Source organism: Xiphophorus couchianus, chromosome 4, assembly GCF_001444195.1.
Source record: "Xiphophorus couchianus chromosome 4, X_couchianus-1.0, whole genome shotgun sequence".
In the NCBI taxonomy this organism is placed as follows: domain Eukaryota; kingdom Metazoa; phylum Chordata; class Actinopteri; order Cyprinodontiformes; family Poeciliidae; genus Xiphophorus; species Xiphophorus couchianus.
Window position 1 is genome coordinate 31,869,335 of NC_040231.1, and position 22,872 is coordinate 31,892,206.

The window sequence follows — 22,872 nt, forward strand, 5'->3', positions numbered from 1 at the left end:
AACATTGTATGCCTGACAGAACCTGGTAGCCTCCAACTTCTTCTTCAGAATGGCTCCATGCTGATTACTAGGCTAATACGTGCTGAGGCTGCTTCAACACAGACAAGTATAAGTAGCTAGTTTTATGTAGCCTTTTTACAGATGAACCTGTGATGCATAGCATGATGAGTCCTATCATCATGTGAAATAGAAGCTCATTAAGGTGAACTTCAGGCAACCTCGTTCCCTTAAAGCTGGAAAGAAATCACAGTAACTGACAATCTAATGAGTTCTAAGCAATCAGTATCATCGGGTAAATATTAAGATTTCTGAATGATTCATTATTTCAGAAATGAATACTTTATCACCACTCTGGGAAGATCTTAAAGTAGTGGTGGGATTTGATTAAAATTTCTGATCAAGTTATTTAACAAATGAATTGAACTTAACATTTTAATCAAAAACTGTATGTCAACAAAATAAACAATATTTTTGAATAAATAGACATCCGAACTCAACAACTAAGATATTCAAAGTTTTTAATCTGTCTTTCATGTTATTCAACCATTAGCTTTATGTAAAGTGCTATTCCAACCATTCAGCTTTCCAGTCTTTCAGGAACTCCTGATCGTTCATGGAACCTCTTTAGATATGTGGACTGTGGACGCTGAAGTTAGCGTCGGGGACGTCTGCACTGCTGCTACATGTTCAGCACTGAGATGCTATTTTAGGCTTGAATAGGTTTGCTAATCGGCTAACTCCTTTAACACAACTTGAACACAACAATAGTCTTTTCCAGCGTCCAGTCAGATCAGTTTTAACCCCCATATGTAAAAAATAGAATAAAATGATTAATTGCATTACCATCTACTGTGTGTTATTAATCAAATCTTCTGTGGCAAAGTCACAGCCCTACTTTAAAAAGAATTTCATACTTTGATTCCATTATGAACCCATTGTGTTTTTCATAGTCTTGGATGTCTGCTACTATATTAAAATATAAAAAGAGCTATTATTTGAATAGACTTTTTTTTTACTTCATAATCAGGTTAGATTTTTTTTTTTTTTTCAAAAAACTGATTATTATCACACCTTTTAAAAGTGTGACAGAAAGCCCTCAATGGTTGGGAATTCACTGCAGACATAACAACAATAATGGATGGATGGATGGATGGATGGATGGAAAGTCTCATCGGTGTAAATGTGTGGAATGTGAGACGTGATGAAAGCAGAGATTTATTCAACCACCACATTAATCTGATTCGCTTAACTTTGTTTCGCCAACATTAGAAACAACACATTGTTTTTGTGCTCAAATAAACTTCTGGTTCTTTCAGACTCATCGGTGGGAGAGAAGTAATTCCAACATAAATCAGGCGGCTTTTTAAGGCGCTTTACTTGTTGTTAAAAATTGGTCATCATGGATGACTTTTGTTTCCTTTTTTTCGATAGATATCATGTTATTTTGCTCATAAATTCATACCGCTGAGAGTTACCGGAATACATGACTCAACTGCATGATGATGCTGTCAGCATCGCTTGCAGGGCAGAAAAATGCTGTTTTTGTTCTTGTTCTCATTTAATGAAAGATTGTAACTGTGCTGTGAAAAACTATTGAGACCCTTAGCATGGGTTTAGCTCTGGAATGTCCCCATGAATTCCATCTCAGTCTGTCCGGGACTCTTCCTCATTGTTTAATTGTGACTGCTGACCTTAACTCTTCCACAAAACGTCTGAACATTTTATGTATGATGCAAAGTAAGTTAAAATAATTGAGAAGTAAGTTTAAAAAAGTAAATTTAAAAAATATATATGACTTAAAACCGCACTATGTGACTTTTATTAAAAATATGTCTACCGTGCCATGAATGTATGGTATTAGGCAGATAAACTGGAAAGATTGATCGCCTCCTCCTCCTCCCTGAGCTACTATTGTCATCTGAAGAAATGCTCCTGGTCAAAAACAACCAATCAGAGCCAGGAGGCGGGTCTTATTGCTGCCAATTAACCACATGAATATGCTGTTAAATGTACCTGTGGCAGAGAAACAAGTGAAATCTGTAAAACACATAAAATATAATTTTTTTCCTGTGCTGTATCAGGTCTCTGGTGACTCTGTGGTTTTTTGAAAGAATCCAAACTGTTCAGTTTTGCAGACTAGAGCAGCAGGCATTGGCCCTTCTTTCTCTAGCGCTGTAGACATAATTGTCCTCATGCTACAAGGTTTCTCTTACTCCGAATAATCAGTGTGATGATTGGTAATGTAATCATTTCCTGAATGAGCCATAGAATCTATTTACTTGCTTTGTTTGTGTTGTTGTTGATCTATTAAAGCAAGAGTATTCATTTTCCGTTCCTGGAACATCTTTAATAACGTCTGAATAATTCATGTTGCTTGTGAGGCTCATCATTTTACTGCTGTTTTATATACAAACTGTTTTACAAACTCCAGGTATCCCTTTTGTTCCCTTTTGCAGGTATTTCAGGGCCTTCTTTGCACTTTCTACAACCTCGGCGACGGAGACTACAACCTGACCCTACCCAGCTATCGCCTTGACAACGGTGAGTGGCATGACGTCTCCTTGGACAGACACGACAACGAGATGACGCTGCGGCTGGATGGCGGCGGAGGGAAGCGGGAGGTGACGGGATTGCAGAGCAGAAGCCGGGAAATCATCATCGACCCGACCGCCGTGATGCTGGGGAACTCCCTCCCCTCGGAAAGCAACAAGAGCTTTCAAGGTGGGTAAAAACGGCAACTTGCAACTTGGTGTGTATTCTGTAGGTCTTAAGATCAAAGGTTCAGAAAGATTTTGTGCATTGTAATCTTTCCAAACTCTGAAACGTCCCTTTCTGGCCAATTGTCGAGTCTGACTGTAACTTCGACAAGATTGCTCCGTTCCGTCACACAAGAGTTTATCTGCCAGAGCTTGGAAATAAATTAAGGCGCAGTGTCATTTTAAAACGAAGAAACCTTCTTGTCACGAGATTTAAAAACAAGCTGAAGATTGACTTATATCTCATTAAAACCAAAATATAATCTCTTTTACGTAAGAAATAGTAGAACAGCAATGCCTTTTGGGATTTTTAGATGTGGTCCAGAATAACCAGGAGAAGGAGAGTCACAGTGCGCCGCTTCACGCCTTTTTAACAAGTCGTAATCAGTCAGAGGAACGTAAAGTTATATCCCGTTAAAACAAGAAACTTTATAATGAGATATCAAACTCATCTTGTTTTAATGAAAAGGTTTCTTCTTAAATTGTAATATTAAACAGGTTTTACTTATTCTAATGAAAAACGTTTTTGTTTTAACGCAGTTTGCTTCTCATTATACCAAGATTTTCTTGTTCTAATGAGAAATTTTCTGGTTAAAACGAGATGCTGCTCCTGGATTTATTTCCAAGCTCTGACAGTGACATAGACACACATCATCCGAATAACAAACATTTACCTCACATAACTGATTAGCTGTGTCTTTCCTGTCTTTTATGCGGACAGCAGGTGACATCGCCGATTCTAGCTGACAGGACAGAACTATTACAACGTATCCGATAGCAACACATTCCTGAAAACCTCTCTTTATTTTTCCCCATGCTAGTTTATTGCAGCATGCATAACGTTATCGTCTGATGAAATTACCCTTTGCATAGCCTGGTTGATTCACTCCAAAGAGCAGAAACGCGCCTAATTAGCATTTTCTTGTTTGCGACTTTTTGAAAGTTCGCATGTCAATTGGATTGAAACATAACCAGTATGTCTGTTACCTCTGAACATGACACAATGTCTCATGTCTGATTAAAGTCTACAGTCATGTTTACGAAGCTCATGCAAAGTCAAAACACCCTTTTAACTTTTTCACGTCTTTTCACATTGCACCATAAACCCCTAAGTGTATTTTGTTAGGATATCATGTTATTAACCAACACCGTCGTGAATATCGTGACGTGAAAGGAAAGTGACTCATGGCGTTCCTTTTTTTTCTCATCTTCATCGAGTCTGAAAGGTGCAGAGTGCAACTGGTATTCACTCCCCTCCTCACGAGTTGCACATCTGCTCATCTATGCAAAATACCTCAGGCGTAGTCGAGCTGTTTTGTTTTTTTTTTTAGCGCCGGGAAACAAATTTGCCTTTCACACTTATAACACATGACCGTGCTTTGACACATAAAGAGCACCTGACCAATAAATTTGCAGGTGATACCACAGGAGTGGAAGTCACACCTGGGAATGATGAGACTTCCACATCATCCTGCGTACAGGAAGGAAGAATGTTTATGGGGTTTTTTATCTGTTCTTTCTGTTTCATGAGTTTTCATAGTAATAAAGACACATGAAAAAGCAGGCACCCCTTTACAGATATTTCTTTTTTTGTTGTTTTTTAAATGTAAATCTTTCAGAATATGAAACAAATATTTAATAGGAGACTAAGAGCAGTACTTTACATGTTGTTCTGAATTCTTGTGTGACCTCAGGAACAAGTCACTGATCTGCATTTGGATTCATTTTTGTCTTTTTACTGGTGACTTTCGAGCCTACTTCAGTTTCTATTTCAGTTATTTCTTGATTCCACAGGTCAGGCAGTAATCAGGAAATTGAACCAGGAAATTGTGGGTAATTATACTTAATTGATGATTAAATGTGGGGGGAAATCACTTTTGGACACAGTGGCAGGTTGGTTTGGTTGGTATTTTCCCCCTTAAAGGAAATTCTAACTTCAAAACTGCATTTTGTTTTTACTCAAGTTGACTTTGTCTGAAATGAAATTTGATACTGAAACATTTTAGGGTGAAAAAGTAAAAACAGAAGCACTCTCTAAGGGGGCAAATATGTTTTTAACTTATCTTATAGATCCTCATCTCGTTTTGATTTGTTAAAAATGTGAATCAGAATCAGCGAGGTAACACCCGGGTTGAAAGATTCCATGACAAAGTTCTGTGTTTTCATATTTCATATTTCATATTTCATCTCCACTGTTGGATGGGATGTGTTTTTGTCATTCAGCCCAGTGCAGAACAATTGATTGTAAACACAACAGAAGTTCAGATCTGTGCTTCTGATTCTTGTTATGAATTCTTGTCTGTGAAACACAGTAATGAGTTTGGACTTTATTTATCTGTCTATTCATCCCGTTTTATGAGGTCTGCCGCTCAATTAGAACTGGTTTGAACTGCTGTCGCCGCTGTCGCTTCAAAGCATGGAATAAGTAAACCTTTATCCTAAACACTGTAAATAATTGAGTCAAAAGGAAAAAGGTCGGGAACTTCTCTTTCATGGCACGAATAACAGACGTAGCAAAGCATCTCAGGTGACAGGCAACACTTGAACAGAAATCGAGAAATGCAACCGTATTCCAAATAAATTTGGCAGGCCATCTTTCGTACATGCACCACTTGAAGTTTGAGACGGAGTAAAGCTTTAAATATGATGTGACATGTTTGATGTGTCACACTAAAAGTAAAAAGCGTTTTGCCATTGAGCGTGAATGAGATGGGTTAAGAAGGTTTTTTTTAACCAATAGGCGCCACTGAAAATAGATTCTTTTATCTGTTCATATGCAGCCTAATCAGGGTGGGATTGTGACATTTCTGAGTGTTAATGAATGATTGATATGACACTTTAATGGCTAATTCACTCAAACGCTCTGGATGGCGTGTTTCCCCAGAGCCGGCTGCACGCTCCACAACAACGCTCAGATTAGTGACCAGCTGATGGCGGTACACTGCTTCACAAGCAGATTTATACTCACTGACCTTGTATGAAAAAAATGTTTCAGCTACTTTAAAAATTAGTGTTACAGATTTTTAAAAAATGAAAAAAGTTGGTAAGACAGTGTTGTCATCCACATTAAAACCTGTCCTGGGCTGAAAGGCCAATCAGCAACGAGGAAGCTATTGCGTTAAAGAAACATTATTCAAATTCCAGATTTCAAATTCACACAGGGATTATTGGACCAAGTATTTAAGGTTTTCAGCCAGGACGTTACGACGTTACAGTTCAGAGGCAAACTGGCCTTATAAATGTAAAATGACCCTCAGCATACGGCCACAATGGTTACAAAGTGGCTTAACAACACCTTTTATATCAGTGAGTTATTTTGACGGAATGGCCGATGTCCGATTTAAATTTTACAGCTAATATTAGCCGATAGCGATGCCATGCCGATAATATCGTGCATCCCTACTGCTGACCTAAATCATACAGTGAAAGGGAATGCTACCAAATACTGAGGAAATGTAAGTAAACCTCTGATTTTGAAGACATTAATATACAAATCTGACATATTATTTCTAAACTTGTGGTTTCAATAGAGGAGAATAATTCTTTGTGCTCATTAATTGTTCTAATTCCTGTGCATCCTCTGCAAATCTCCTCATCTCTTTACAGACGTGAAAGTAGTTCAGATTTATGTCTGTTTTTTATTTAAATAAAATATCAGGACTTGTGTTTTTATTTCACCATCCTAGCAGAGGTTTGGTGGCTCCTGTCATCGCCTGTCACACACCTGCAGTGCAGCTTTGACATCCGTTCCTAGATGGCTTGACAAATATTTTTACATTAAATCGGGTCGTGCAAAATGTTAACAGTTAAAAGACGCAAAAGGTCATCTGCATACACCAGGTTGTTACTGTAAGTAAGAATTTGCTCTCAACTCACCTGGTTAAATCAAGGTTAAATAAAAAGCGTAAGGTGTGAATGCGAGAAGATATTTAAAAACCTATAAAACACGCACAAACACACACAAAAGGCAAGAAAAGAAGTTGCCCACTCTTTCAGCACTTATGAGTCTAAGGAAACATTTTTTTTTTGGTTTGGAAAAAGTGTTACTGTTTGATAATTGATAAAGAAAAAGGTCAGAAATAAAAGATGCAGGCACAGAGTGAAAGAGAGCCTGAGAGCTCCCCGGAGTTAGACAGTAAGACATTTAGACAGCTGCGCCTCAGGCAATAAAAGACAATGCATGAGTTTATTAAATGGCTTTTTAAAGCATTTCTTTTCAACACAGGCAAGACTGATAGATTGTGGCAGGGAATGAGGGACTGAATATGTGCACATTTGTTTGGATTTACTTTTGTGAATATCTTTCTCTAAAATGTGGTAGCCAGAGAAAGAAATGTTTACTAAATACAATAAGTTGGCAGATAGATTAAAAACAGAAATACTGGAAATATGTCCTCAGACACACTCATTTATACCTAATAACACGCCATGGAGCTTCTGTGCAATAAACAAAACACATGTTGATTGATTTAAAATAGAAAACACTGTCCTTATTATGCACATTAAACAAATATAAGCCGGGGGTTGTTTCAGTCTGTGCTGGCCTAATATTGTTGGTGTAACATGTTTACCACACAACTGGACAGAATGGAGCACAACACAAGTTCAAACTGAGAATTACATTTTAACACTAGAACTACCAAAGATTCCCAAAATGGGAATCTTCGTCCAGGTACCAGAGAGGGGCCAGTTTGGCCCTGTCCCTAGAGCTACCAGAGAGGGGCCAGTTTGGCCCTGTCCCTAGAGCTACCAGAGAGGGGCCAGTTTGGCCCTGTCCCTAGAGCTACCAGAGAGGGGCCAGTTTGGCCCTGCTTCAACCCAAATGCAGTATATTTCAAGTCCCATGCATAGTTTCTCTTTGCATGGTAATTCTTACAACAAATCCTGATGTTGTTTTCTAAGTTTTGTCCCTCTAGTATCTTGTCTTGACTCTCAATTTTCTTTTTTAAACAACATGTTAACCAGTTTAATAGCAGATGCGCTCTAAAACTTTGTATATTTTGCATCCTTTGTTTACGGCTTTTTTTTTTTTGCAAACTTTACAACAAAATTAAATGTCTTTTCTTAGTGGTTAAATTATCAGCTAATAAACTGTTCATGATCTACTGCATACGTTTTGTTAGGTCAGTTGTTAACCTAACAAGCAACAACAACTGCACCATTTAATTGATTTTAAATGTGTACTATAGGCAGAAATGTCTGTCCACTAGCCTATATTAATTATTTAGTAATAAGCTGTTGTAGTGACTGGTGGATGGTTATGGTCTTTTCTATAATTTCTTCTCTGAAATTGCAATAGAGGACTGGGGTTTCACAGCACACTATGGTGAAAAGTCAATTTAATGATGTCGATGAAAGGATGTTAGCTGCCATCTTCCAGGTGTGTTCAGTTGGAATCAGAGAGTAATTAGCAGGAAAACTAAGAGTACTTGTTCCATGCAGGTCATCTACATCCTTTCAACAATTGTCAACGTCTAAGCCTATCACACTGCATGCATCCTCACCCCCGTCTGTTGACTGCCTCTTCAGCTGTTGGTTTTGTAGGTTTAAATACTCAACAAGCTGTCGATCTTTTACACAGCATCAATGTTATTCTTATCTCTATAAAACACACAGAAATAACCCCCGGCATTTATGACATGGAACCATAAAGAAATCGAAAAGCAAACTCTGGTCTACCTAATAACAAGGGTTATTAGGTGTGGTTTGAATGCATAAGTATGTGCCAAGCAAAGTGAATACCATTCCAAAAGCAAAACGTGAATTGTAGGTCAAAGCATTCTGGATAAATAAACCAAAGCAAATGTGCATGTCTTGCGCTAGCGGGAGGAATTGCTGGTAGTCTTTTGCCAAAGATAAAAATGAAGTCATACAACTGCTAAAATCTGACGTGACTCTGTTTTTGTTTACATGTCATGATAATCATTACATTCAAAATTGTAACATCTGTTACATTTTCAGTTGATAAGATATGCTTTCACACTGCATTGTGTTAAACAAATGAAACCCCATTAGCAACTTGTTTATCCTCTTGCCTGTGAAAATGCTGCATGCTGTTTTGATGGTTATAACTTAAAATCCTGTAAGAAGAAAATAAGAAAATCTGTTTTTATCTCTACTGTGTCTCACCAGAGACACAAAGCTCTGAGAAATTTCTAAGTACAAACCTCCAGCTTGGAGGGGACTCCCTCCATTTTTCATAGATATTTGCTACTTTGCAGCGTCTGCATCTTGTTTATTACAGCTGTACATAGTGTCAACATCTGATGAGGTCATGGTTTGCATACCTTGGTAATTCCCTCTGATCTAGTAGATGGAAAAACTTTTATTTTAAAAGTTCTCTCAAAATTTGCATAACAACTGGATGGAAACATAGCTAAAGTAGATTATAACTTGCTGATGTTTAGCCAGGAAAGGTCTGGTTGACAGCAGACGCTCTGCAGTGGTTGTAGTTTTCTTGTCAGCATCAGTGAGTTTATCTCTGTCCCTGTGGAGTACCACAAAGATCCATTTCTGGGCCTCTGTTTTTTCTCTCCTCCTTCCAGGTTGGACCAATTTTCAGAAGCATAACATGTCCTTTCATGTTTTAAGCATATTACAGCCAGGTTTATTTCCACTGAGGTGCTTGGCTGGATCCTCTGTCTAGCCTTTCCTTGATTGCCTTGTTGACCTCAGACGAAGGGCTCTTCATTTACTGAATATTAATGAGAAAAAACACTGAAGTCATGCTGCTTAGGCTTAATGAAACCAGAAAGAACCCATATATCAACGCTTTCTCCCTGATATCACATGACACAAATTTGGCTGGATGACTTTGGAATGGATTTCTCATCTAAATTTGATGGGTAAAATATATATATTTTTTATTTTTCTGTTGAACTTGATTTGGTAGAAAGTCTGTTGTGTGGAAATGAAATGCTGGACAATAATTCATTCTTTTAGAACCTTCTTTCTGGATTACTGTAACCCGCTTCTTTTTGGAGTCAGACAGTCTTCCATTTCTCACTTTCAACTGGTACGAAATGTTTCATATCACAAATTCTAACTCATCTCCTCTGCCTCCTTCTGGTTTGTTTCTAATTTATTTTCCAAGGTGCTTTTATTTGTTTTAAATATTTTAATATCTGTGCTCTTTTTTTTATTTAAGTTGTTGCACCCATATGTACAATCTCACTTGTTCAGGTTAGTGCACCAGATGTTTTTATATGTTCCAAAGACGTGATGCAGACTCAGAGGTGATAAAGCGCTGCAGCTCCAAAACAGTGGGATGCTTTGTAATTGCACAATAGACAGGCATGTTCACTCACTGTTGTGAAGTCTAATTAAAATTATGCTTTTACTCTCTTTTCTTTGACTTACTGTAATGAATATCATCCACTTTATTTTATTTCACTCTACTGTTTTGTCCTACATGTTTTAATTGTTGTATTATATGTCATATAGTTATTTTGACAGCTCTTATGCATCTGTGTACCATTTTTTTATTCTCGTTGTCTGAATGAAGGTATATGGAATAGTGGGATATTTAAATTAAAACACATAACAAGTCCTCTAAAGGCTGTTTCTGGTTTGGTTTCTGAGACATTGAGTTCCTAACAGTGAGTAACATCATTACTAATTTCCATGATGGTTTTACTATAGTTTAATGGAATAAAGATTATTACAACAAAAAGACAAAAAATAAACACCTTTATTGAATTGATCAAATTCAGGACATAGAGCTGAAATCTGACAGTGTAAAAGCTGCTGGTTTCTCATCCTGATAGGAAGCCATATGACCTAATTAGCAAACTTCCACTGATTTCTACAATAATTAAACCAAAGACTTTGACTCTCCAGTCAAGTACTCAATTGGTTTGAATCTTACAAAAAAGACACAACTGGGATTTATTTGATTCAATAGATAACTTCTCATAGAGGACAGAAGTCACATGCAGGATACACCAAGGTTCAATCCTTGGACTTCTCTTATTCAATATGCTTTCACTAGCTCAGGTTATAACAGGAAATAAGATTAGCTACCATAACTATGCAGATGATATACAGCTCTACATTATGATGTTACCAGGCGACTCAGAACCCAACAATACCCTGAAAAAATCAATACCTTTCTCCAGAACACTCCAGAAGCAAAACTGAAGTTATTATATTTGGACCTAAAGAGGAACAATCTAGAGTCAGCACACAGCTTCCATTATTACAGCTAGAAACTAGAGATGTCCGGGTTTAGTGATGGCCGGCGCTGACAAACGAGAAGGAGGCTACTACCTTGCGTTAGCTTTGGAGAAGCTAGTGGCTAGCATGCTTAGGTTAGTCACACATTAGATTACCTACTTCTTCTTTTTAGGAGGAGAAAAATATTAGGTGGAATTGCCCTTTAGCTATCTGCTGAATTGAAAACCTCAGTCAGAAGCCAACTTCAGCTCAGCATAGTAAAGTATGTTTATGCTTGTTGTCATGTTGGATTTCAGTAAACTCACATGTCAATAAATCTAATTTATGATTCTTACAGACATTGTATGCCAACTATTTATCTTGATAAAGTTTCCCTTAAAGATGAAAGTATGAGTCCAAGGCGTGAATGGCCAATTGGCATGCTAGTAGCTAGCCTGGCCAACGCTAACGCTAACAAATTCAAGGCTAACACTAGCTTATCCATGCTAATTGCCAACAGATAAGAAAACAACCAGCCTAAGCATGTTAGTCACTAGCCCCTCCAAAGAGAACTTAAGTGATTCGTCTCTTTCTCATTTTCCAGCACCGGTTGCTCAGTCACAATACAGCTTAGTTCACCGGAGCGAACAAGTAGACAATTCTAAGTTGGCTAGAAAATGTGACACTGAACTGTAGGTTAGTTTAGTTTTGGGTTCAGCTGGAGGTCATCTCAAAAGTTCGCAGAAGTGCATATCAAGCATTAAGCACTTTATTCCTTCTGTACCTGGTACAGCTTCAGCTCCTGCTGCATTCAATCACTGACTGGTAGCCTGATCACAAAGGATGTGTTTATTTTAATTGCTGCTTGGAGTGAAGGTTCCTCTACTGTGGCTCTAATAGATACGGCGTTGCTGGCAGACTTTTGCTATAGGTGAGCAGGGGTTAAGGGGTTTGCTCCAAACAGATATTTTCAGTATCTAACAGCCAGTGGTCACACTCCACTTTAATAAGTTTATCAGGGGACTGCACCAGAAGAAGTTTTAATTAGTGTAGATAACAAAGCACTATGGAACACATAATGTTATATCCCATATGCATGGAAATCATTGACTTTAATCCTCTTAGTGTTTTTCCCCCTTTCATTATTGAGCAACTGACGTAAAACTTGTTGGCACTCTGCAGAACCTTTTTGGTGAATGAAAAAATAAACCAGTCCTTTAATCTATCAGTAACATGGACTTTCAAGCTAAACTCTATTTAATTTGATGTCTGGGTAGATGAATTCCTACAGCAGCATTTCCCTGTTCCACTGAGTCCTCCGCTTTGATTCCTCCTTCTGCAGGCTGCATCAGGGATCTACGCCTCAACGGCCGTTACATGCCACTGGACAGCCAGCCACGGGACGGGGTTTCCCAGGTCAGCGTGCAAGGGCTCTCCGTCGGATGTTCATCAGACTCCTGCAAAAAGTACCACTGTAAAGCCCCGTTTACCTGCGTGGACTTGTGGAGAGTGCACGAATGCAGGTACACACTCATACACACACATGTAGCTGGTATAGAGCTCAGTCACTCTTGGAGGCTTACATACATTTTCATCTTTTTCGGTCAAAGCCGCAACAACTTACTTTTTTGTGTATTCTTCAGGATTTGGATTTATTTGGGATCAATCAAAGATCATTACACTTCATCTAAAGATTATTAGCATAATCAACTAGAGTTAATCCAGTCAATAATTACATATTAATTAAACTCATTTCTATTCATTAGTTATCAACTGAGCTAAGAAACACACTAACAAATATGAAGGTTAAGAAAGACCAAAAATAACATTTCTACATTGCAAACTGCTCTGTAAAAGAGGAAGTTTTATGACAAGGAAATGAGCTTTCAAATTATTGTCTAACCTGAATAAAGATAAAGAGTTCATAAGTCTCACAGGAACCAAAGTTTCTCCGCAGCCTAAGAGTTCTAATACCTCTTAGACAAGATGATAAAGCCCAGATTTGGATATAATCTTGTTCTGTCATCTTTTATCACCAGAGCTGCAACAACCAAACAGGAAAAAGCTCCTTTATTGATAAGCTTGTATTTGTACCCAGGCAGTTTTTCCACCTCAGTCTGAGAGTTAGTCACATGTCTCAACAGTAGAGGTTTGGACTCCCAAAGGTCTCTGAGACTAGTGTTTTTGTGCACAGGCTTTCACTAATCTGGAGCTTCCACACTTTGGATTACTTGCAGAATTGGAATGTTAATGCTTCAAAAAATGACTGACACTTAGGATATGTTCAAGATGTTTGGAGGAAAACTAAAATTTACTTAAAGAGCTTTACTTAAAAAAAACAGACAAACTCAGTGGAGTGCATCCACGTCTTCAAAGGTCAGTTCTCACTTTGACTCTGTTAATCAAAACCTTCTTGATGGACTCTTGACTATCAGACTCTATCAAATCAACTCAATGGGAGCTTGTACTTCTATCCAAAGAAGTGGCACAAAGAATCGATTAATAAATAAGAAGAGGAATCAGTGGTAAAGTGAGAGAAGTCATAATAGATGGTTTATAAAAACTCATTCAAGTATTTTTTCTCAAGAACTTTTTGGATGAGGGAGCAGTTAGCTCTGTTGCCTTTGGGCAGGAAGGTTGTAAACTTTAGACTTTCTAAGTTGAATTAGCATGTTGTGACCGTGACCACCTGGGATCTCTCTGGGTTAGAGATTCACCGATCTGATATTAATATCTGTATCAGTTCCTATATTGAAGGAAAATCTAGATAGGGTGTCAGTGACAATGGACCCAATCCACAAGGGCAGATCTTTTGAGTTTAACTTTATGCTTTGTGCTCTGAGTGCCTCATGCTTTATTACTTATTTTATATTACGCTTTGACTTTCTAATTGCACTTTCTGAACCATTTAAAAGGTTTGTTGCAGCTCATTTTGCATTGGCCTAATTGAACTGAGTGAACAAATTAAAGTTGTTTTTACACTTTTGTTGTACAGTGCATCTACGCCTGTGTTTAAATAAAGAAACATTTTAAGTAAATTCAGCTGTTATTCTGTATCGAATCAGTATCAACCGATACAACCTGAGGTTTAGTATCAGAAGTGAAGAAAAGTTGATCAGTTCTTCTAATCTGGGTACTCCGGCTTCCTCCCACAGTCCAAAAACTTGACTGGTTTCTGTAGATTGCCTTTTGGTCACGAGTGTGTGTGTGGATGTGTACATGGTTGTCTGTCCTGTGTGTCTCTGTGTTTCCCTGTGATGGACTGGTGACATGTTCAGGGTTCACTCCAATGTCCGCTGCAGTTAGGCACCAGCCCCCGTGACCCTGAGTTTCACTTTGATTTTCAGATAAACGTCTCAGTTCACAGCATGTCAGAAATCTTTCACTGTTTCCAAAATGCCTCTCTTCTGATGAGCTGTTTTCACAATCACCATTTTAGGCATGCATTCATCCCACTCTACAAAAGACAGGTGACATTTTAGCAACGTCATACTTTAGACCGCCAGCAGGAACAGAATGTGTTTTTGATCAGACACTTTGCTTCTAAAATGACATTTTGAACAGATCTAAACAAAAGCAGTTGTTGTAGATCTCAAGGAAAAAGACAACATGTATTTTCACCTTTTATGAGGTGGCAACATTCTGATGTAAATTCATCAGTTGACAGGAAAACATTTTATAGAAGAATAGAAAATAGGTCTTTTGCAAAAGTTTACCAATTTAACACATGAAGAAACAGCTAAAAAATAACCTGATTAAAAAATGAAAAGAAATAAAAAAAAATACAAGTTTTAGTTTATTTCTAACATTCAGATTGCAGCACAAGGTGTAGTTATTTTGGGCCTTGAGCACAATAAACGTAAAACATTTTCAGTGAACCCAACTATGACTTTTATTTCACACCAACTCTTATAAATTCTCTATGATTCAAGAAATTATTTACCCTAATGGTACATGCAGTCATATTTTCACATAATTATCTATTTTTATGTTTCTGTTTAGATCTAGCACATCACCGCTGAAGTCACCAGTATTATGCGTTCCGTACCAAAAATTGCTTCACTAAATAACCGGTATTGTACGCAGGAATCAATGTGTTTTCTACTCCCGGGCTCTTCAAAAAATAGTTTCATAGATTGCCTCGGCGAACACTCAAATCTCAATACAATTTACAATAAAACTCTCAGGTAAAGTGCCGTCATTTATCAAGCATAACACAATTTTGCCAAATGCTTTGGGAAATGATGGGAATCGAAGGATCCTGTAGTTTAGGAGGAAAAGCTGAGATATCATCTTTGGCTGCATATTCCTGCATTAATCTCTTCGGATATTTTGTTTTCAGCTCTGTTAGTTAAACAAATGTGCATGAGTAAATAAAGTAAGGCCATTAAATGCCTTCCAGGTGACGGCGGCGGCTCAGAGGAGTCTCCTGCTGTTGTTTCCTCTCCACTGGCCCTTTACTGCTTGGCAGAAACTTCCCTGGATCTCTAAACAGTTTTCATCTCCCATTTATTTCTAATTATCCCGTTGAGTCAGAGTGTTTATTCTTAGTTCTCTGTTGTCACCAAGATCTAAACAAATTTAGATGTGTTGAAACACTAGATGTGTTTAACAAATTTAAGCACCATTTAGATGTGTTGCTATTATATTAAGACAAACAATAAGGCTACAAAATTGTGGCGTAAATAGATTGTTTTTAAAGTTATAGTTACATTTTTACACACACTCTACATGGTCTTGAATGGCCTATAAATTATAGGCTGTTAGTGATTCAGTTGGTGGGGCGTTGCTGGTGTAGCCATGTTAGGTTCAGTTCCCAACCTTGAGGCCAGCTGTGGCCATTGAGGGAGGGGGCGTGGCCCTGAGCTGCTGCAATTGGTCCAGTCTGGTATCAGTCATGACTAATGGGCCAATCTACCAGTTTTATTAACCAATAAGCATCATAATTTAAAAAACTGGCTGGACTAAATTCCCCATTGGCCCATCGGGAAACTGCCCGGTATGCCTGAAGTCCGGTCCAGTGCTTTAGACCTTTGCTGCTGGTATTCCAACCTTCTCCCTCTGCCCACTTCCTGTCTGATCACTTTCAATAAATACCACTAGTGCTAAAAAAATTTCTAAAAAGGTCAAGTGATTCATTTGGACTATTGCATTTTCAGGCAAGAGAGATTATAGAAAAAAGACAGAATTTTGTGGCCAAGATTGAAATTTCTTCACTGGTTTAAAATGGAACATAAACAAGTTTTAACTTTTTTAAGACTTAAAAGATTTTTAAAATGTCAATTTTTTCACATTATAAGACCTATTTATTTCTTAGATCTTAGATTTATTTGCATGTTTTATATTCTTCAGAATTTTATTTTTGTTTTGTTGCCACATTCGGCCATCCCATGCTACCACAGCCATGTAGCTCTGACTCCAGAAATATGCATTATTTTATACTGTGACTAAACTACAAGGCCCACAATAATGGGTAACACTCACAGTTGTCTACTATTAAAGTGTCATATTTTAACTTAGAATATGATCATAAATATTTCTTTTGATTATGATGTATCATGAAAATGATACAAAAACATTGTCAACATTCCATAAACGGTGGAGAGTTGTAAAAACCGACCTTCTAGAAGTCAAAACCAACACATCTGCCTTCACAGACACTAATAAGAGCCTGAAAGCCTGTTGCCTGGTGACAGAATCAGTTGAGACCGATGCTCTCTGTGGATGACTGATGCCATGGATGGGTCTCCAACTTCTGCTTGATCAACATTTCATATGCACCTCTGTGTTTTCCATTCATTAGAATCAGTGGGAACGTTGCGCGGTGTACACACACCCAATCAAACGGCGCTCTTAGTCACATCCAGTAGTCCCAGCAATTTCTCTGCTACTGGAAACATCAGTCTCTAATCAGTGTGTCCAGCCTTCTGGCTTTCTAGCTTTTAATCTTGCCCCCCCACACACCCTCTCTTTCTTTTTCCATTTCCCTGATCCACTCACCCACTTCATCCCCCCCAACAACAATGCCCTTTCTCACACGCAGCTCTTCCATTCATCTGTTATATTTCTATGACTCCTCTTCATGAGTTTTCTAACCTTCTACCTCTGCCAAATGCACGGTCTACCTCTCTACTCTCATCCAGTGCATTTGTTCCTTTTTCCATTATCTGAACTAAACGTTAAGAGATGATGAGAGTGCAATAAATGTTGGCACCGAGCCCCTAAGCTCAGAAAAGCTATCCATTTAGCCTAATGTAGAAACCACAAACACGCTTGAAGGAGCAGTATTATGTAAAATGGACTTTTTTGAGCTTTTCATAATGATATAATGGTATGCCCTCATCAGAATCATACCTGGAGTGTTGCTTTGATTCTTCCATGCTTGTTTGAGAAATCCTTTAATCTCCATGGCAACCATTCAACCTCGGTGAACCTGCAGTTTCCAAGCTGCAGTTTCCAAGCTTCTGTCTCACAGAGCAGTCTTCCCCCGCACCTCCCCCAATCAGCTCCTTCAGAATAGCCAGCAACAATTAGCAAACACCTGGTGGATCTGCACATCTGCTGAGCTCATTATAGGAGCTACTAATCAGTGAAATGCTGGTAACAACGTTGTTAAATAGGAGCCATGTTGTGATGACTTCCTGAAGGCGGAGTTTCAGAAAGAGCAGGAGTTTTTAAAGAGACAAGAGTCCAATTTCAAGGAGCTAATTTACAATGTCATATTTCCTTTAGGTCACATGTGATATATACAGCATTTTCATAACAGCTGAAGTTGATATATTTATTTAATTGTTCTATAAAATGGCAATATATGCCTGCAAAACACACAATGCTGCCCATTTAAATATGCATGTGCACAATTTAGGCACTGATAGTTGGCATGTTCTCTTTACTAGCAGTTTTTGGATTCCAAAAAAATAATAAAAAATCCTACAGCAAATCTCAGCAATTGCTGAGAGCAATTTGTAGCTGAAAATGTTTTTTATTAACTCCTTTTAGCAACAAATCAGAATTCCTGCTCCGGAAGATCTGCTGTGTCTGTCATTAAAATCTGAAAACGCCACAACCTGCCAAAGCTGGGTGCAAATCTACTTCTCTTTTTAACACAGAATACAAGAATGGATTAAGGTCAATAAATTAAAGTCATGGCAGTTGTTAAATTTAGGTCTGTTTTTCAGTGTTTTAATGACAATTTATTGCGTTTCTAAGAGCCTGGGCACAGGCTTCAGGGAGCGTTAAGAATATCTGTCTCCAAATGTAGCCCACAGAAGGCCTCGCTCCCTACGAGTTGTTCATATGCAGATGTAAATTTAGAAGAGTGTATTCCTTTCTTTTTGGTAAAATCCTTCCAGCGTCAACATTCCCAGAGACTCTGTTTGCACAGTTGTTGTGGAAAGGAGGAAAAGCAGATGTTTTTAAAAAAATAATAATAATACGGCTGATTTGCATCCTGATTGAGTCGTGGCAGTGGAACTGTGTTGTTCTCTGATCAGTCACCCCCCATTGCACTCAGAGCACGGCTGAGCCATTAGCCTCTGGTTCCTGTTTTACACCATCGTGCACATGGCCAGTGGCCATGAATGATCTAGTGAAATGTGTTTCTGGTTGTGTTATTATGACCAGTGATCTGAAACTACTCATCTAAATGGTGCTAGAGACGCCAAGCTGGGCAGATTTCAACAGCTAAAACACAAACAAGTGAAAGTAGCTCAAATGCTATGCTGCATTAAAAATAATTATGATAAAAGCTGATGATTCTCACTCATTAGGCGTTACTGGTGTACTTTATAAGATTTCCATTCAAATCAAAGGAGTAAAAATATTTCTGATGCATTTTAATCTAACTGAATCTTTTTGGAGTCAAAAACAAGAGAGAACTTCTCCATAATGAACTAGCCTATCTATCTACATACAAAAATCCATAAAGATTAGCAAAGCTAAACCTACGGATGCTCAACAAAACAAGAAACCATCTTAAGAGGAAACAAGAAAAACACACCATACATCAACCCGTCACAGCCCAGAGCTGCTCTAGTTCACTAAAGTAACACATAGAAGTTAGTGAAGCATAGTTGTAATAAGCCAGAGTGTTAACACATAATTGCTGTATTAATAATGGTTATATTTGTTGTTGCTAATGCGTTCTCAATAATTTTTTTGTATTTTTACTGAAGTCAGAATACATTTTGTATATTTGGTAGAGGTTTATAAAAGCAATTTATATATTCATCTAGGAAAAAGACAGGCATCTAAGCTAACCTAATACTGATAATTTAAGTGAAATGTATGCACAAACCTTTTTTTTTTGTTTAAATATAAACTTTATATATTAGGTTTAAGTAAATGTTCTATTTGTGTTCACTGTCTTTTCCTCTTGTCAGTCACTTAAGCTAAACAGAATCTCTTGATCGTTTGAACAGAAAAATTAGATCCTGAATTAAAACTAGTTTCTCATAGTTTATCAAATCATGACCCTAAAAGTTTAAACCGAATCACTGGACGCTGAAAGATTAACAACACTGATATATAAAAATAACTATTATCAAATCACTGAAAAGTACATGGTAAAAGTTAAATCTAAAACCACAATTTGTGTTTATTGGCAACTACATCCCAACATAGCGTGTGACAAACATGTGAATATAAAAACATGTGTATGTGTGTGTGCTATGTGTGGGATGCATTGCAGGAACTGTTTTCCTGACACATACTACTTTATGGGTACCAAAGCCCGGTCCCCATGAGGTGAAATACTGTTTTTGGTGAGAGCTAGGCTGTAAAAATAAATAGAAGTCAATGGAAAATCCCCACAAAGATAGAGAAACAAACACGTGTATCCGTGTGTGCACCGCATCTTTTAAAACCATTAAACATTAGCCATGAATAGTAGCTGCTTTGTTATGACAGGTTAGGAGGAGAAACTCATCAAAGCACAGACTCTAGTCATTGCTAATGAAAGCAGTGTTAACAGAGAGACCACAAGAGAAGCAGTGATGTCTGCCTGACTGACGGCTGTCCTGCATTCAACACCTACACAGTCTGCAGCCAGGCATAATGAACGCTGAGTGCTGAGCTTTGGGGAGGGCACACAAATCCCCAAGCAGAGCAAATTATCTTCTGAAATATCTCTCCAACAGCCGGGACTGTGTTTCCTACCAGCGTTATGAGGATAGTGGGCTTTTTCTCTGAACAACAGAAATTAAATCTGAAGTGTGCCTCAGACAATCCATTCCTCTTTGTTTTTGCTGCTAAGCAGAATTGCAACATCATTGACTGTCTAAACACTCACCAGTGTTGAATTGTTGTTGGGTTTTTTTTTTTTTTTACAATAAAAACATGCCATTAAAACTCTCAAACTTTCTGTTCTGCAGAAAATAGCCTGAAAAAAACACACCATGATATACAACAAAATAGTGTCTAAAACAACACCGAGTTCAATCTGTAATGGCTGTAATGACAACATCAAAACCTGGAATTTCCAGGAATTAATATGAGATCAGAGTGATTTTGTTGCTCATTAGAGTCTCAAAGTCTGGAGATAATAGTAGGTTTATGGGTCAGACTGAACCAGAGCAGAGAAGCCACATTCAGAGGAAGGAGGCTCTGAACTATAGGAGCTTCTAGTCGCTCATCACAGTACAGCACCATGGATTCCAGAGTCTGGTCACATCACAGTCCCACTGCTGACTCTGGATGTTTGGAGACTTCAGTGTTGATTCCAAAGGGGGTCTCATATGAATCGTCTTTTGTTTCTCTCAGGGAAAAAAAAAAAAAAATCCATATTTCATATAGTCTGCCTCATATCTGTATTTCCCAATGCCCATGGGTGGATGTATACAAACATTGTGTGTATCTTCCATGATGTGAAACAGCGTCAACCTACATTATAATTCACATTAAAGAGTGTGAGACTATAGATTTTCTTTTCCCTCAGATGAAACGGTCGACACCCACTAAAAACAGAACTGCTACTCACTTTTAGGTCTGAAGAATTTCTGTGATTTCTTCCCAATAAATAAAATAAGTAGATAGAGCCGTGATTCTCTGCCTAAAACTTGATTTAAAATGTGTTGAGGTTTTGATAGATTTGAAACCTGTTGTGTAAAATCTAATTTCTGGAGTTTTTCATCATGTTATAATGTTATTATTTCATCAAAACTTACCTGGGGTGTTGCTTTGATTCTTTCATTCATATTTGAGAAATTCTTTAATCTCCATGACAACCATTTACCTGTGCAAAACACCTGGGTGGACCCAGGTAGAAGTTTGTACTCAGAGCTTCAGTTTCCAAGCTTCTACTTCACAGATCAGCCCTCCTCCACAAGCCAGCAGCAAGTAGCAAAGTGATATTACCACTGCTGCCACCCCCTGCTTTGGAGGGGAAGTGCTTGTTCCAAAAGTCTGCTGGTGAGCTACATCCCCATGGCAACATCCAATCACTGCAGGGATGGCAGCGCGGATTGCACAGTGTTTTTGAACTATGTTGAAATAACTGATATTATCACGTAAAATGTTTCACTGTATGTACAATTTGTTTTCAATTACTGTATTGAAGCAAGTGAACTTGGATAAGATTCGAGTTTATTAAGCCTTACTTGTGAGAAAAATTAGAATTCAGCAAATTACTAATTAGGCTTTAATTTTATCTTGAGGCAGGAAGAAGCTAATGTGGTATGGATCAAGTAGAATGAAAAGAATCCAAACTGTCCACCTTTCTTTGCTGCTTTCTGTTTGCTAGAGCGAGAGCTGAGCTGCCACACGCCTCCTCTTCACCAAATAAAGAATCACAGATGTCATTTTATACAAATAATAGTATTGGAAACACATCTTGACAATCCAACAAGTGTAAATAGCTAAACAGATTATTTTGATGTGAGCATGATTGCAGAATAATAACCCATCTTGGCGGAAGACACACTACATTGACTCTCCATTTCTTTGTTTAGTGGCAGAAGACAAACAATAATGAGATAAATGAAAGTTGTGCTCAGAATGTATTGTGGCTCTTTCTCTGTGAAGTTAAGCCATTACTTCAAAGCATGAGCACCTTATCAGAGACGAGACCCAAAACTCATTTCAGATAGCATCAGGATGTGGCGCCCAGAACTGCTCCATAGACACTGAATGAGATGCGGCTCTCATAAAGTGTTTGTTTAAGTTGCTTCACCCAAATGAGCTTTTAATTACGGTAGTGCTTTCTGAAGTGAAGCAGAAAATGTGGCCCCATCTGCATAAAATCACCCTTGTTACTGCCAGTACCACAGTCAGCGTTTTCATCTCCCGCCGTTCCTTCTCTATTAAAGTCTACATCCCTGTAAGATCAATGATTAAAGGAGTAATTAACTTCTTCCACTGGTGGGAAGTTGTAATAAATATTCCATAAGATTAGATGTGGGTGGTAATGAGTCAAATTTTCTCAGATAAATGAATCAAAGTAGCTGTCCAATGTATATTTAAAGAAATAGTTTTAATCCCCAAACCATTTAAATTTTTTAATAAGGGAGATTAAAAATGGACCAGCTTATGGTTACTTTTGGGTACACGTTTTCCACAGCTGTGATTTAGTGTGTCATGTGTTTCATTTATTACTGTGTGCATTCATGCAGTGCTGAACAATAAATCAATAACAAAACATACAATGGACACATAATCAATACCAGTAGAAAAAGCAGCATGTACATGAGCTTGATTGACAGCGATAAGACCCTCCTCCTGGCTCTTATTGGTTGTTTTAGACTGTGATCTGATGGACCGCATGAAGAAGGCAGAGAGATCCATTTTTTTCACAGATTATCTTATATTCTACTGTCAGGTCATGGTGACAATTGTAACAAATAAGTAAAATAAAAAGATTTTTTACCTACTGCAGTTTAAACTGTGACAAATAATGTTTGAATATGTTTGGGGTGGTTTTTGGTTTTTAAATTACTTAAATCTCTTTTTCCTCCCTGATTTTTTTCGT

At 37.9% G+C, this 22,872-nt stretch overlaps 1 protein-coding gene across 1 annotated transcript in view; it reads left to right on the forward strand.

Moving 5' to 3' along the window:
- LOC114143237 (neural-cadherin) overlaps positions 1–22,872 on the forward strand; it is a 316,981-nt gene that overhangs the window by 263,110 nt on the left and 30,999 nt on the right. Inside the window, exons 33-34 of the mRNA XM_028015094.1 lie at positions 2,457–2,721; positions 12,253–12,433. Coding sequence (XP_027870895.1) covers positions 2,457–2,721; positions 12,253–12,433 — 446 coding nt within the window. The remainder of the gene's footprint in view (positions 1–2,456; positions 2,722–12,252; positions 12,434–22,872) is intronic.